At 46.1% G+C, this 15,033-nt stretch overlaps 1 protein-coding gene across 8 annotated transcripts in view; it reads right to left on the bottom strand.

The window, feature by feature from the left end:
• Positions 1-79: 79 nt before the first annotated feature.
• Positions 80-15,033, bottom strand: part of kifc3 (kinesin family member C3) — a 73,149-nt gene continuing 58,195 nt past the window's right edge. For all 8 annotated transcript variants that reach the window (XM_072518511.1, XM_072518518.1, XM_072518515.1 and 5 more), the window contains 3 exons: positions 8,526-8,657; positions 7,673-7,769; positions 80-1,727 (listed from right to left, as the gene is read on the bottom strand). In XM_072518511.1, the coding sequence (XP_072374612.1) occupies positions 1,681-1,727; positions 7,673-7,769; positions 8,526-8,657 (276 nt within the window). In that variant the 3' untranslated portion in view covers positions 80-1,680. The remainder of the gene's footprint in view (positions 1,728-7,672; positions 7,770-8,525; positions 8,658-15,033) is intronic.

Raw genomic sequence — 15,033 nt, 5'->3', positions numbered from 1 at the left:
TTTGAAAGGTCTGCTTAATCACCATCCAGCCTCTCCATTCTCTGTTCCACCAAGTGCATCAATCTCGACACACATACCATAAAAAGAAAACTGGACTTTATTTGAAATTGAATAGGCAGGAACATGCATTGAAACTTCTGACATTACATTTGCGAGCATTGCTCCGGATTCTCAGAATACTGCAAAGGGAAGTGAAGTGGCATTGAGAGAAACTAGAATGATCCTAAGAATGTCAACACTACATTTCTGAGCACTGTCACCCCTGAGCATTATAAACCGATTCTTCATTGCTGGAAGTTCTCTCCAAGAGGTCCTGTCATGCTCTGGGGAGAAACCCTCCCATATTCCAACTCAAAATGCCATCTATAAGGAACATTAAAGACTTCAAACTGGAAAAACAAGACATTGCATGCAAAGCATAACAGGGAAACAAACTGCCTTAGACAGCAAACTCACCTTCCATCTGGAAATTGCAGGTTAGAACAATTATATACATTAAATTGAAAAGCACTCTGAACTTCAGAGACAAGTCAGTTATTAACAGATTGACTTTACATCAAGACAAATACTGACAGCAGCTCTTAATTAGGTAACATTTAGGTTCTTGCACAGATTTTAAACGTCCCTGCAGTAGGGTGTAGTGAGGGAAAATGGATTTGGCAAGAAAGAGGTCAGCAGTGTCCTCAGTCTGTGTGGCACTGATATAGAGTTTGGATTCTATAGGATGAGGTGTATATAATACAAATGTTGCAGTTTTCAGCTAGGTACAGGGGGTGGGGAGCGTTCTTTGTGGAACAGCAGTAAGTTACACAAAAACACTAATTGCCTTTGGTTCATCAGATTTTTGCTTGTTCATCTTAAATAAAGTCAGTTTGTTGAGGGATAGGCAGCTGATTAAGGGGTCAAAGTAACCCTGGTTTAAATGTAAATCTTGATTAAAATACACCTGGATGGGATCAATCAAATGTCAAGGTAATGGAAAAGCATTTTATTTTTCCAAAGGTTTAATTTGGTGGAAAGACTCACCCATTACCCCATTTCCATCACCCCTCAGCTCTGACTTAGGCAAGTCTCATTTTGGAATTGAAATTCGGGACTTTTTTCTCCCAGTAACACTGATATCAGCTGAACTAGAATGACCTTCCCCATCCTATGTGGAATTGAGATGGAGGTGTAGATAAAAAGGAGGGGCAAGAGAGAAAGGCACCAAAGTTTTGAAATGTGGCAACAGTGCCCAGGAGAAGGTATTCTCAACAGTTAAGTCGGTCTCCCCCAATTTTTATATCGTACTATACTGTACTCCACCTCAGTGTGGCCTCCAGGTATACATAGCACAATGACTAAACCCATAGCAAACTGCCAACGGTTTGCAGTGCAAAACGTCAGTAACCAGGTTTTAACAGAAAATAAAAAGGACAAGGTTTTTGTACTGGAGCTCATTGAACACTAAACTTTAGATATCAAATGACAGGCTTTAAAAAAAGTAGACAATATAAAAATCTGTTTATACATATATAAAATATAAGTAATGAGTTCTACTCTCAACCTTTTAAAACAGGCTGTATATAAATGTACAGGCATTGGCTTATAATGTGATTGGATTGTGTTGAAGTGCTGAACTTTGTACACTGCAATTGGCCACCAGCACTCTCCGAACCGCCACTATTACTCCGGGCTGCCTCAGAGTGCAGGCAATGCAGCTGAGCCTTGTCGATGGTTCACTTCACCTAGAGGGTCAACCAATAGACATAATAAGCAATTTAGCAGAGTTCAACGTTGATATTATAATAATTTAAACAAAACTTAAAACTTTGAAATTGGATATTGTTTGCTATGTGAACACTTAGGGTACAAGTAAATAAAATAAAATACCCTAAGCTCAAGGGTTCTATCACAGCTTTGCAAAATATACAAATATTCCTACAGCAATTCCTGGGTGCCATTTTGCTACTCTGATTTAAAGGCACCAGAAACAAGATGATTTTAGCAGACAGAGGTCAGTATCCTCTCCATCTGATTGGAACTGACAAGTTTTCGAGTGCAATTATGGTGCTGTGCTACACAATGGGAAACCCAGTCAGGTGTACAGTAGGGGCACTCTGTATTTTAGAGATTGTTGTACTGTAACTGTCCCTCAAAACAAAGTTCAAGAATATAACACCTTGGTATATCAATGCCATACAGTACGAGGTGACATTGGAACGGACTGACTGACTGACATGCCAAATCCATCTTTCCACACCGATGTCCCACTTGCTTCAGGATTTTAAAAAATCTGTGCTATTGGCATCTAACTCAAATCACCTTTATGAAAAATAGTCTTGGACGTTGTGTAAAATTATTTCAGAGACTTCCGGTTGCGGCTATGCGGAGCTAAGTCGCACATTCGGCGGCTCCCGCAAAAACGGACTTTTGGGCTCTTTTTCAGGGCCCCCAACGGCACTTTTCCGACGTTTCCCGGTGTGGGAAGGAGATTATAACAGCTCCCCGATAGTATATGGCTTCTACTAGGAGCGGGGCGACTAAAAAGGTGGTGGTGGACCCGAAGAAGGTGAGAGGGAAGAAGAACAAAATGGCGGCGTGGATGCAGTGGGCGGAGGAGCAGCAGGAGGGTATCCAGCGCTGCTTCAGAGATTAAAGCGGACCTGCTAGAGCCGATGAAGGCTTCCATTGATAAGCTGCTGGAGACACAGACGGCATATGTTGGGTCAGATCCCAGACTTGGAATGGGGGGGGGGGGCTGATAATGGGGGGAGACTTTAACACGGTGCTGGATTCGGCACTGGATCGCTCCAGGTCTAGGATGGGTAGGAAGCTGGCGGCGGCTAGAGTGCTGAGGGGGTTTATGGACCAGATGGGAGGGGTGGACCCTTGGAGATTTGCAAGGCCAGGGACTAGGGAATTTTAATTCTTCTCATGTCCATAAGGCGTATTCCCGAATCGACTTTTTCATTTTGAGTAGGTCGCTGATAGCGAGAGTAGAGGATACTGAGTATTCGGCAATAGCCATTTCGGACCACGCCCCACATTGGGTGGACTTGGAGATGGGGGAGGAGAGGGTCCAGTGCCTGTTGTGGCGTTTGGAGGTGGGGCTGTTGGCAGACGAGGAGGTGAGCAAGCGGGTCCGAGGAAGTATAGAGAGGTACTTGGTGACCAACGAAAAAGGGGAGGTCTGAGTGGGGATGGTATGGGAGGTGCTGAAGGCGGTGGTGAGGGGAGAGCTGATCTCCATTAGGGCCCACAAGGAGAGGAGGGAGCAGAGGGAGAGGCTGGTGGGGGAGATGGTGAGGGTTGACAGGAGGTATGCAGAGGTGTCCGAGGAAGGATTGTTGAGGAAGAGGCACAGCCTCCAGACCGAATTCGACCTGGTGACCACCAGGAAGGCGGAGGTGCAGTGGAGGAAGGCCCAGGGGGCGACTTACGAGTATGGGGAAAAGACAAGCCGGATGCTGGCGCATCAGCTTCGGAAGCGGGATGCAGCTAGGGGGAGTTAAGGGGAGGGAGTGTGGTGCAGAGTGGGGTTGGCATCAATGGGGTCTTCAGGGACTTTTACGAGGAATTGTACCGATCCGAGCCCCCAAGGGAGGAGGGAGGGATGGGCCGCTTCCTGGACCAATTGAGGTTTCCAAAGGTGGAAGAGGGACTGGTGGCGGGATTGGGGGCCCTGGTTGGGCTGGAGGAGCTGACCAAAGGGATAGGAAGCATGCAGGCGGGGAAGGCACCGGGGCCGGACGGTTTCCCGGTCGAATTGTATAATTGTGTGGGTACGAGTCTGGGGGCGCTGGCAACGGCACCGCTGCTGCTGCCTCCAAGGAGGTATACCACGAGCCCGGTGGTGGTGGCTGCCCTCAAAATTTGGGGGCAGTGGAGGCAGCATAGGGGGGAAGTTGGGGCCTCGGCGTGGACCCCAATACAGGGGAACCACCGGTTCACCCCAGGAAAAACAGGTGGAGGGTTTTCGGGGTGGCTCAGGGCAGGGATATGAAAGTTGGGGGACCGGTTTGTGGACGGGAAGTTCGCGAGCCTAGGTGAGCTGGAGGAGAAGTACGGGCTCCCCCCCCCCCCCCCCCCCCCCCCCCGCCCCGAGTAACACCTTCAGGTACTTACAGGTAAGGGCGTTTGCCAGGCAGCAGATGGTGGAATTCCCGCGGCTACTGCCACACACAGTTCAGGACAGGGTGCTCTCGGGGGGGTGGGTGGGAGTGGGGAAGATCTCGGAAACTTACCAGGTGATGCAGGAGGAGGAGGCGGCCTCGGTGGTGGAGTTGAAAGGTAAGTGGGAGGAGGAGTTGGGAGAGGAGATTGAGGAAGGGACGTGGGCAGATGCCCTAGGGAGGGTGAACTCTTTCTCATCGTGCGCGAGGCTCAGCCTCATACAGTTTAAGGTGCTGCACAGGGCACACATGACCGGGACAAGGATGAGCCGGATTTTTGGGGGTGAGGACAGGTGTGTTAGGTGCTCAGGGAGCCTAGCAAATTACACCCATATGTTCTGGGCATGCCCAGCGCTGGAGGAATTTTGGAAGGGCGTAGCGAGGACGGTGTCGAGGGTGGTAGGATCCAGGGTCAAACCGGGCTGGGGGCCAGGGGGGTGTATATACCAGTTGTGTTAAGTCGGGGTGTTAATGTTAATTTATTATTTATGTACGGGGGGAGGGGGTTATGGAGGGTTGCTTTTCTAGACCATGTTTTGTACTTAACCCTGTTGGGTTCCTTTTTCATTTTGTTATTGACATTTTATGAAAACCTTAATAAAAATTATTTTTTTTTTAAAAAAGTATTTCAGATGTGGACATTGCTGGTCATCCTCATGCGCTTGAGAAGTTACAATTCATGTGGCCTCACAGTGGGGAGTTCTAGAATTTTGACCCCGCATCAGTGAACCTTTGCTGGAAGGCAAAGGCACAGTCATGTAAGGTGGCAACTGCTATCCCATACAAGCCATGCAGCTGTCTTTTCACAAAAGGCAAACCAGCCTGGAGAGACTGCACATCCCATTTCAGGAAAGCAAGCAAAGCAAGACACCAATGGCAGTAACCTGCGCAGACATCAGATCCAGCCACTGCTCCTTGTTATGGCAGCTGTGCTGTTCTGTCGATGTTATCCATAACCGGTTTGGTGGGGACAAAAGCACCCACAGTTAGTGTCATCAGTTGTATGCGATACGTACTTGGGCAAATATGGCCTCAGGGATTCCATTTGGAGGCTCCCCTTAAGAAGCTACTGTGTCTTTCTAAGAGTTCTTTTTTTGAAGGGAGCCAAGGTATCTCTCCCAACCCCTCCCCAGAAATAATTTGACTTTCGAACTATAATGGGCAGCTGGGGAGAGAGAGAGCAGGGACCTTTCTACAGCCTACCGTTCTTTTCTGTGGAATTGGATATTTATCAATCTGTTTTAGAACAAGAATCTCTGCAAGGTCAGGGAAATATCAGACAGTAAGATTAGAATAGGTTAACCCTATTGATAGCTGTGAGGAGCTGATATTTCCAACCATTTGGTTCTCAAATGGAGGTTTAGCACCAATATGCAGCATGCTCCAATCAGCTTTTCCTCTTTGATCTGACCCCATAGTACTAGTGCGCCAGTTCATCTATACAGGACTCCCACCCTTCTCAATCAGGATAACGGATCAAAATTTCTAACTCTTGGACTCCATAGAACTACTTCGCAATGTCGGTGTGGAGTCTGCACTTTCTCCCCATGACTGCGTGGGTTTCCTCCGGGTGCTCTGGTTTCCTCCCACAGTCCAAAGATGTAGTTAGGTGGATTGGCCATGCTAAATTACCCCTTTGTGTCTAAAAGTTTAGATGCTGTTATGGGGATAGGGTGGGGATGTGTGCCTATGTAGGGTGGTCTTTTAGAGGGTTGGTGTAGACTTGATGGGCCGAATGGCCTCCTTCTGCACTGTAGGGATTCTAAGAATGCGGCCCACACAGAGGTCAACTGGGTAGCTCCCTGGCATCAAAGAGTAGATTGCATAGTTATAAAATAAAAGTATAATACTGCAGGGGCTGGAAATCTGAAATAAAACAAATTACTGGATAAACTCAGCAGGTCTGGCAGCATAGAACAAAGAACAATACAGCACAGGAACAGGCCCTTCGGCCCTCCCAAGCCTATACCGGTCATGATACCACCCTTGTCCAAAGCCCTCAGCACTTCCAAGTGCTGTATCCCTCTACCCAACCTAACCATGTATTTGTTGAGATGTCTTTTGAATGCTGTTAATGCATAGATTGCATAGCTTGTGGGGTAGTTAAAGATACTTTATAGCTGGTCTATACTGCATCACATTTTAGGCATTTATAAAGGTTAATCTCTTCATTAAAAAATAAAACAACTGTAATTCATGTCCAAAGATGTGCAGGTTAAGTGGATTGGCCTTGATCAATGCGTGGCGATAGGGTGGGGGAGTGGACGAGGGCTCTTTCGAAGGGTTGGTGAGGATTAGATGGTACTTCTGCACTGTAGGGATTCTATGCTTTTCAGAGAATGAATTTGTAGAATGGATAGCAGACTGTTGACATAACTGATTCCATACTAGTGAATCAGTTCCTCCTGTCCCTCAGAGCAGCTATTTTTTTTATTCGTTCATGGGATGTGGGTGGCACAGGCTGTGCCAGCATTTATAGCCCATCCCTAATTGCCCTTGAGGGGCAGTTAAGAGTCAACCACACTGCTGTGGGTTTGGAGTCACATGTAGGCCAGACCCTTTAAGAACAGCAGATTTCCTTCCCTAGAGGACATTAACAAACCAGATGGGTTTTTACGACAATCAACAATAGTTTCATGGTCATCTTTAGACTTTTAATTCCAGATTTTTATTGAATTCAAATTTCACCATCTGTAATGGAGGGATTTGAACCTGGAACCCCAGAGTACTCTGGGTCTCTGGATTACTTGTCCAGTGACAATACCACTACGCCACTGCCTCTCCTATATCATAGAATCGCTACAGTGAAGGAGGCCATTTGGCCCATTGGGTCTGCACTGACTCGGAAACAGTATCCTACTTGGGCCCAATTCCCCAACCTATCCTTTAATTTAGTGTAGCCAATCACCCTAACCAGCACATCTTTGGACTGTGGGCGGAAACCAGAGCAACTGGAGGAAACCCTCGCAGACACAGAAAAATGTGCAAACTTCACACAATCACCTGAGATTGGAATCAAACCCGGGTCTCTGGTACTGGTCACTGTGGCACTGTGCCGCCTATAGTACAATAAGGCATTAGGGGAAAAATATATAGTTTGTATACATCCACAATTTAAGCCCGTTTCGAAACAGCACAAGTTAAATGATCTATTCCAATCCCATGTTTAAGGCGAAGATGACACAAGGGACCAGTAGTCATGTAGATATCCTAGTGGGTTTGTGAGATTCCATGAGGTTACTGGCTGGCTATTATCCAATATATGAGAATCATGGTTGAAAGTTGGTTCAGGAGCTTAGGAACTGGTTGCAGACAGAGCATATCTAGCAGCAGGATAGCTCCCTTGTACTGACACATACCCTGAATGAAGCAATTTCCGTCCATAGAGTTAGAAACTGATCAACGTCTCACTCAAGAAAAGCACCAAATTGTCATCTATAATGCTGGATGAAATTGGTTGAACCTATGCATCTGACTAATGCAACCCACCTGCTCCACAAAGTGCAGGATTGCCATACCTGATGCCATTAGTCTTCTTTTTCCTGCTGTGGTTTTCCCGCCCGAATGGCTGATATTGAACCGCCCTTGTTGGGTGGCTTGAGACGGGGACTCTAACTGTGAAAGAAAGTACACATATCAATCCAAGTCTGAGGCACCCTATCTCCATGTGACATGTCTCTCAAGCCAAAGTCCGAACAGAGCTTTATTACATTAGCAATCAACGAGCTCCTTGTCCTACACTAGTACACGAGGATGAGAATGAATCACTGCTAACATGTCACCATACTGCATGATACACTGCCCAATATTTACATAACACTGAATGGAACCAGCTGGTCAATGTAATGCATGGCTGCTTCATGACCCAAGGAAACCACTTGTTTATTTTGCCCTCCAGTTACCACGCAATAAAGTGAAATTTAATCTTGCAAGACAGCAACTACAGAATTATCATATTTAATACAATCTGTGATTCAGATATTTCAAACATGAAATGCTGGATGCAGAATGAAATGTTAAGGAAAGCTAGTTTCAAAGGAATTGGAAGAACTAATGGAAATGAATTGAAGCTACACAGCAAAAACAAGTGAGGCACAAATCACCGGAGTCATGATCCAACTGCAGTTCTCTGATCAGGCTGGTCACTGAGACACAAAGGGGATATTAAGCTGCTGGAATCAGTGCAGATGAACAGTTGTTCACTAGCCAAAGGTCCGGGTTGAGGAAAGGCAGGAGAACCTTGCACTCATCGGTCTAGAAAGGGAAGCATAATCTTTTCTTTCAAGATTCTATCCTGTGATCACTCCCCCACAGTGAACCATTTCCACACCCTGCTCCCCGAAAACATTAGGGCGGTGAAATGTTCATCACCTCATAGTCTTGGCGGCTGGAATAGTGGTTTTCAGCCCTTCGTACCACGGCTCCCAGTTCTACTGAGCGCACTCGCTGGGCAAACTTGAGTGAGCAAACAGTCTCATTTACATTCTTCTCCATCGGAGATACCTGCAAAAATCAGAGAAAGGCTGCAGAAGAGCACAGAAAATCCACACGCACAATTATTAATTTCCACAGTGACCCTATTCTTTCTTATGGTTCTGCTGGACTCTCATCTGAGGCAGAAAATCATAGGTTCAAGCCCCACTGTCGAACTTCAAAGCAATATTCAGCAACACTAATGCAGCATGGAGGGAGTGCTGAGCTTTTGGAACAGTTACCCTTTGGACAAGATGTTAAACATGCTTTGGTGGTTCAGGCAAACATTTTAAAAAAACACCAGGCACTGCACTGCTTGAAGAATAGGAAATTCTGACGTATTGGACATCACTCTCTCAATCAAAGTCAGTAAAATCAGATAAACTGGCCATTCATGCAAGTGCTGATTACAGGATATTGCAGTGTGCACCTTGGCTGCTGCAATCCTACATGACGGAAGCCACACAATATAATTCCTTGGAGATAACTAGAGATTTAAAAACGTACATTTATTGAAGTTTTATATAACAATAACGATATAACAAATAATCAACCAAAGATGTTAAGGGTGCAAAGTCAAAAAGTTACAAACAAATCCCCAACATAAACCACAAACTAAAACCTAAACACTGTAACTAATCCCCCTAACATGATGATGTCTGGAATAAAAGGTTGCCATCTAAGGTAGAACTTCTACAAATAGGTCCTCAAAAAGCTCAAATTCCTTGCCTTCCAAGAATTAAATGAAGGATCCAAACCAGAAGGTGATAAGAGGGGATTGTTACAAATAGGAGCTAAAGAAGAGAGGGGAAACAGCTTAAAGTGCTTTAAATCCTGAGGGAAGAGACCATCACCAGATTTGAGGAAAATCTAACAGGAGAGAAGGGCAGTGGTGCAGTAATTATGGCATGAAGAGTAGAGGTAGTTTTGCACGAGCGTATCTCCATTCTACCCCAAACAAGTCCCGAAAGACATGATGTTAGGCAATTTGGACATTCTGAATTCTCCCTCGGTATACCCGAACAGGCGATGGAATGTGGCGACTAGGGACACAAGAACTAGGAGTAGGAGTAGGCCATCTGGTCCCTCGAGCCTGCTCCACCATTCAATGAGATCATGGCTGATCTTTTGTGGACTCAGCTCCACTTTCCAGCCCGAACACCATAACCCCGAATCCCTTTATTCTTCAAAAAACTATCTTTATCTTAAAAACATTTAATGAAGGACTTTTCACAGTAACTTCATTGCAGTGTTAATGCAAGGCTATTTGTGACAATAAAGATTATTATTGTAAAATTTAGAATCAGGATCACTAAACCACAACAAAACCTTTTGGATGCGAGCAGCCCAATAATAAAACAAAAGATTTGGGAGTGTCAAGCCTCCCACCCACCGTCTCTTTGTGGCAGAAACACTGCATATTCTGGGCCTCTTACCTACCACCAAGTGAAATAAATCAATTTATTAACCTTAATAAAAAAGTATTTGGGCAAAAAAATTGGGATACATGGAAAAAGAAAAACCTAGCAGCTACACTCAATTTAATTGTTTGAATCCACCTGCCAGAGACAGGGGGAGGTGTTTCACCTCTGTAGATCCGCTCTGACACTATTAATCAGGCTTAAGTAGTTTAATTTATGACGTGAAGTCCAATTATGGGCCACCTGGACCCCCAAATATTGAAAAGGCAGAAAGGTAATGAGCTAAACTGATCTCTTCTACCGGGGTGGGGATTCACCAGAAAACACTCACCTCTTGCCTAAATTCAATCTATAATTAGAGAAGGAGCCAAATGTATTAAGCATCTTCATTGTGCTGTCTATGGAGGGAGTCGGGTTCATAATGTACGGAAGTAGGACATCTGCATAAAGAGATACCAGATGAAAGGAAAAAAATGAAATGAAAATCGCTTGCCACAAGTAGGCTTCAAATGAAGTTACTGTGAAAAGCCCCTAGTCGCCACATTCCGGCGCCTGTTTGGGGAGGCTGGTACGGGAATTTAACCGTGCTGCCTTGGTCTGCTTTAAAGCCAGCTCTTTAGCCCTGTCCTAAACCAGCCCCTATGATGCTCCACCCCATCCCGGCAAATACCCCTCCAATGATCAGAGCCCCTCAATGCTATAGAAGCTCTTTTGCCAAGGAAAACGAAAGTGGGGAAAGAGGTCAGTCTAGTGTCCCCAACCAAGGGCAAGTAATCGGAGTGTAGAATGTTTGTGCGAACACTGACAGTAGGGTAGTATACAACAGACAAATCCAGGAGGCAAATTTATGGCCGAATCCAAATCTCCCGAGAATCTCAAACAGATATTCCCATTCCACCCTATCAAACGCTTTTTCAGCATCCAGAGATACTATAACTTCAGGCTTGGGTGCTGGGGAGGGGAAAGGAATAACGTTTAAAAGGTGACGTATATTGGTAGACAATTTTCAGCCCTTAAATAAGCCGGTTTGATCCTCCGACCTGGAAGGCAAGGCTCAAGCCAGGGTGCCAGGACCTTAGCCAGCAGCTTAATGTCAGTGTTTAAAAGTGAGATGGGTCGGTATGAGCCGTACATGGCTGGGTCCCTGCCCCCCCTTTAGGAGCTAAGAAATACCGGCTTGAGCGAGGGTCAGAGGCAATAAACCCCGAGGCAATGAGTCATTAAACATTTTCAATATTAAATTCATGAGCTATTGAGAATTTTTTGTAAAACTCGACTGGGAAGCCACCAAGGCTTGCCAGTTTGCATTAGCCCAATACATTTTAAAATATCGTCTGGCGAACTGGGGATCCAATTCACAGCTCTTGCCCACTTTTTAAATAATATATATTTTTCCAAACACACTCCAACATAGCAACATAGTGAAAAACAAACATGGTACAAACGGTTTGTTCAATTTTTCCCCTTTTGTTACAACGTGGACAGAAATGGCCTCCACCGCATGGAGCACCCCTCCTCCTCCGACCTCTACGGGCAAACTTCATCTTGTCTAACCTGAGGAACTCGTACAATTCCCCTAACGATGCTGCACCCCCAGCTGAGCCGCCAACCTCCTGTTAAACAGTATCCGTCGCCGGGCGATCAGAGAGGCGAAGGCCACAATATCGCGCCCCCCCCCCCCCCCCTTCCCCTCCTGTGACCCTGATGCCGCCGAAACCCCAAAAGTCACCACCCATAGGATCCGGCACGATCTTGACCCCCACAATCCCCAACAGACTCTCAAACCCCGCTTCCCAAAATCTGCCCAGCTTTGTGCACCACCAAAATATATGGGCATGATTAGCCAGCCCCCACCCACACACATCTACAATCCTGGGGAAGAACCCATTCATCGGGGTCCGAGTCATATGAACCCGAAGGATCACCTTAAATTGTATGAGGCTCATCCTTGCACAGGAGGAGGTTGAGTTGACTCAGTGCGTTATTTCACTCCAAATTACCCACCCCATCTTCATCCTCAACTCCTCCCACTTTTACTTGATCCATTTTACCAAAACCGACCTCTTTCCTCCCAACTAGCCATAAATATCTCCAATCCTCCATTTCCTCCAACACATGCCGGAGCAGAAACCTCTCTAACAATGTATATTCTGGCAACTGAGGGAATGAGGGGCAGCTCCTTCCATGCAAACTCTCGCACCTGCCAATACCAAAACTCGCTTGGCAACTCAAACCCTCTCCCACACTTGCTCCAACTCTGCGCACTTACCCTCTCCAAACAAGTCCCTCACTTTCACTATCTCTTCCTCTTGCCACCTCCCATCCATCCTCCCCGGTACAACCCTCGATATAAACCTATGATTCCCACATAGCGAGATCAATACCAACACTTGCCCCAATTTAAAGTGCCCCCTCATCGGACTCCAAATCTTAATTGAAGATTCCACCACCGGGCTGCTCGTATACTTCCCCGGGGAAATTTGAGCTGATGAGCCAGAAGATGACTGGCCTTTTCGCCATGCTCATAAAACGTACCCTGGGGTGTACGCCACACAACCTTGCCAGTGGACACAGCTTGAATGGGTTTGGTACTTTTTTCCTGTTTGTCAGTAGCTTCGGAGTAGGATAAAGCGAGTATTTGTCGTCTACCTCTGGGATGGAGTCCACCAGCCTCTGCTGCTCACACTTCGCAGTCTTCAGCATATACCTCCTACAAGAAATAATTTCCCTCCAAATGATGGCCTGAAGAGGCTCCCAAAGCGTGGAGGGAGAGATTGAGTCTGACTCATTTAGTTTAATATGATCTTCTATGGAGGTAGACAAATGCTCACAAAGTGTATTGTCTGACAGCAGAGTAGTGTCTAATCTCCAGGGTGGTCGTTGAGGTTGGGCAGTAAAAAAGGACAAAGCCCTGGAATTGGCAATCCTGGATGGGTCAAGAGATTTAGGTTTGGAACAATCCAATTTCGAGTCCAAAATATAGTTCAGGTCACCTCCTAAATACTGGCCCCAAAATACTGAAGGAGGCAAGAGAGGAAATTGCTGAGGCCTTGATAGAAATCTTTGGATCCCCACTGTCTTCGGATGATGGCCCGGAGGACTGGAGAATAGCCAATGTTGTTCCTTTGTTTAAGAAGGGTAGCAAGGATAATCCAGGGAACTACAGGCCGGTGAGCCTTACGTCAGTGGTAGGGAAATTACTGGAGAGAATTCTTCGAGACAGGATCTACTCCCATTTGGAAGCAAATGGACATATTAGCGAGAGGCAGCACGGTTTTGTGAAAGGGAGGTCATGTCTCATTAACTTGATAGAGTTTTTCCAAGGCGGTCACAAAGATGATTGATGTAGGTAGGGCAGTGGATGTTGTCTATATGGACTTCAGTAAGGCCTTTTGACAAGGTCCCTCATGGCAGACTGGTACAAAAGGTGAAGTCACACAGGATCAGAGGTGAGCTGGCGAGATGGATACAGAACTGGCTAGGTCATAGAAGGCAGAGAGTAGCAATGGAAGCATGCTTTTCTGATTGGAGGGCTGTGACTTGTGGTGTTCTGCAGGGATCAGTGCTGGGACCTTTGCTGTTCGTAGTATATATAAATGATTTAGAGGAAAATGTAACTGGTCTGATTAGTAAGTTTGTGGACAACACAAAAGGTTGGCAGAATTGCGCATAGCGATGAGGACTGTCAGAGGATACAGCAGGATTTAGATCATTTGGAGACTTGGGCGTAGAGATAGCAGATGGAGTTTAATCCGGACAAATGTGAGGTAATGCATTGTGGAAAGTCTAATACAGGTAGGGAATAAACGGTGAATGGTAGAACCCTCAAGAGTATTGACAGTAAGAGAGATCTAGGTGTACAGGTCCCTGAAAGAGGCAACACAGGGGAGAAGGTAGTCAAGAAGTCATACGGCATGCTTGCCTTCATTGGCCGGGGCATTGAGTATAAGAATTGGCAAGTCATGTTGCAGCTGTATAGAAACTTAGTTAGGCCACACTCGGAGTATAGTGTTCAATTCTGGTCGCCACACTACCAGAAGGATGTGGAGGCTTTAGAGAGGGTGCAGAAGAGATTTACCAGGATGTTGCCTGGTATGGAGGGCATTAGGTATGGGGAGAGGTTGAATAAACTTGGTTTGTTCTCACTGGAACAACGGAGGTTGAGGGGCGACCTGATAGAAGTCTACAAAATTATGAGGGGCATAGACAGAGTGGCTAGTCAGAGACTTTTTCCCAGGGTAGAGGGGTCAATTACTAGGGGGCATAGGTTTAAGGTGCGAGGGGCAAGGTTTAGAGATGTACGAGGCAAGTTTTTTTTACACAGAGGGTAGTGGGTGCCTGGAACTCGCTGCCGGAGGAGGTGATGGAAGCAGGGACGATAGTGATGTTTAAGGGGCATCTTGACAAATACATGAATAGGATGGGAATAGAGGGATACGGACCCAGGAAGTGTAGAAGATTGTAGTTTAGTCGGGCAGCATGGTCGGCACGGGCTTGGAGGGCCGAAGGGCCTGTTCCTGTGCTGTACATTTCTTTGTTCTAAAATCAGGTGGCGCAAATCAAAGTTGGGAGAGAGTATAAAAGAGACCTGATAAAATTTGTGCCATCCCAGTTAGGGGCATAAACGTTAGCCATAGCTACCAGTGTTCACCAGGTAGCCACACACGAAATGTAATGACCATTGGGGTCGACTATAATCGGAGAGGAGGAGAATTGAACTCTCTTATTAATTAAAATTGCTGTGCCCCTGGCCCTGCCATTAAAACTGGAGTGAAAAGCCCAAGGCTTAGGTAACCTGGCCTGCTCCTTGACATGCAAGCAGGTTTTCAAGGCGACAACATTGGAGTTTAGGCTCTTGAATGTGTGAATGCCCCCGAACGTTTTGCTGGGCCATCCGAACGTTCCAAAGGAATTGGCAATCTCCCACCATTTAATCTGGAGTCAGCCATTCCCAAAGAGAAATATCAAACAGGGGACACTGAAAA

The sequence above is a fragment of the Scyliorhinus torazame genome, chromosome 10, assembly GCF_047496885.1.
Source record: "Scyliorhinus torazame isolate Kashiwa2021f chromosome 10, sScyTor2.1, whole genome shotgun sequence".
Classification (NCBI taxonomy): Eukaryota; Metazoa; Chordata; class Chondrichthyes; order Carcharhiniformes; family Scyliorhinidae; genus Scyliorhinus; species Scyliorhinus torazame.
This window is presented reverse-complemented; position numbering and strand designations above follow the sequence as displayed.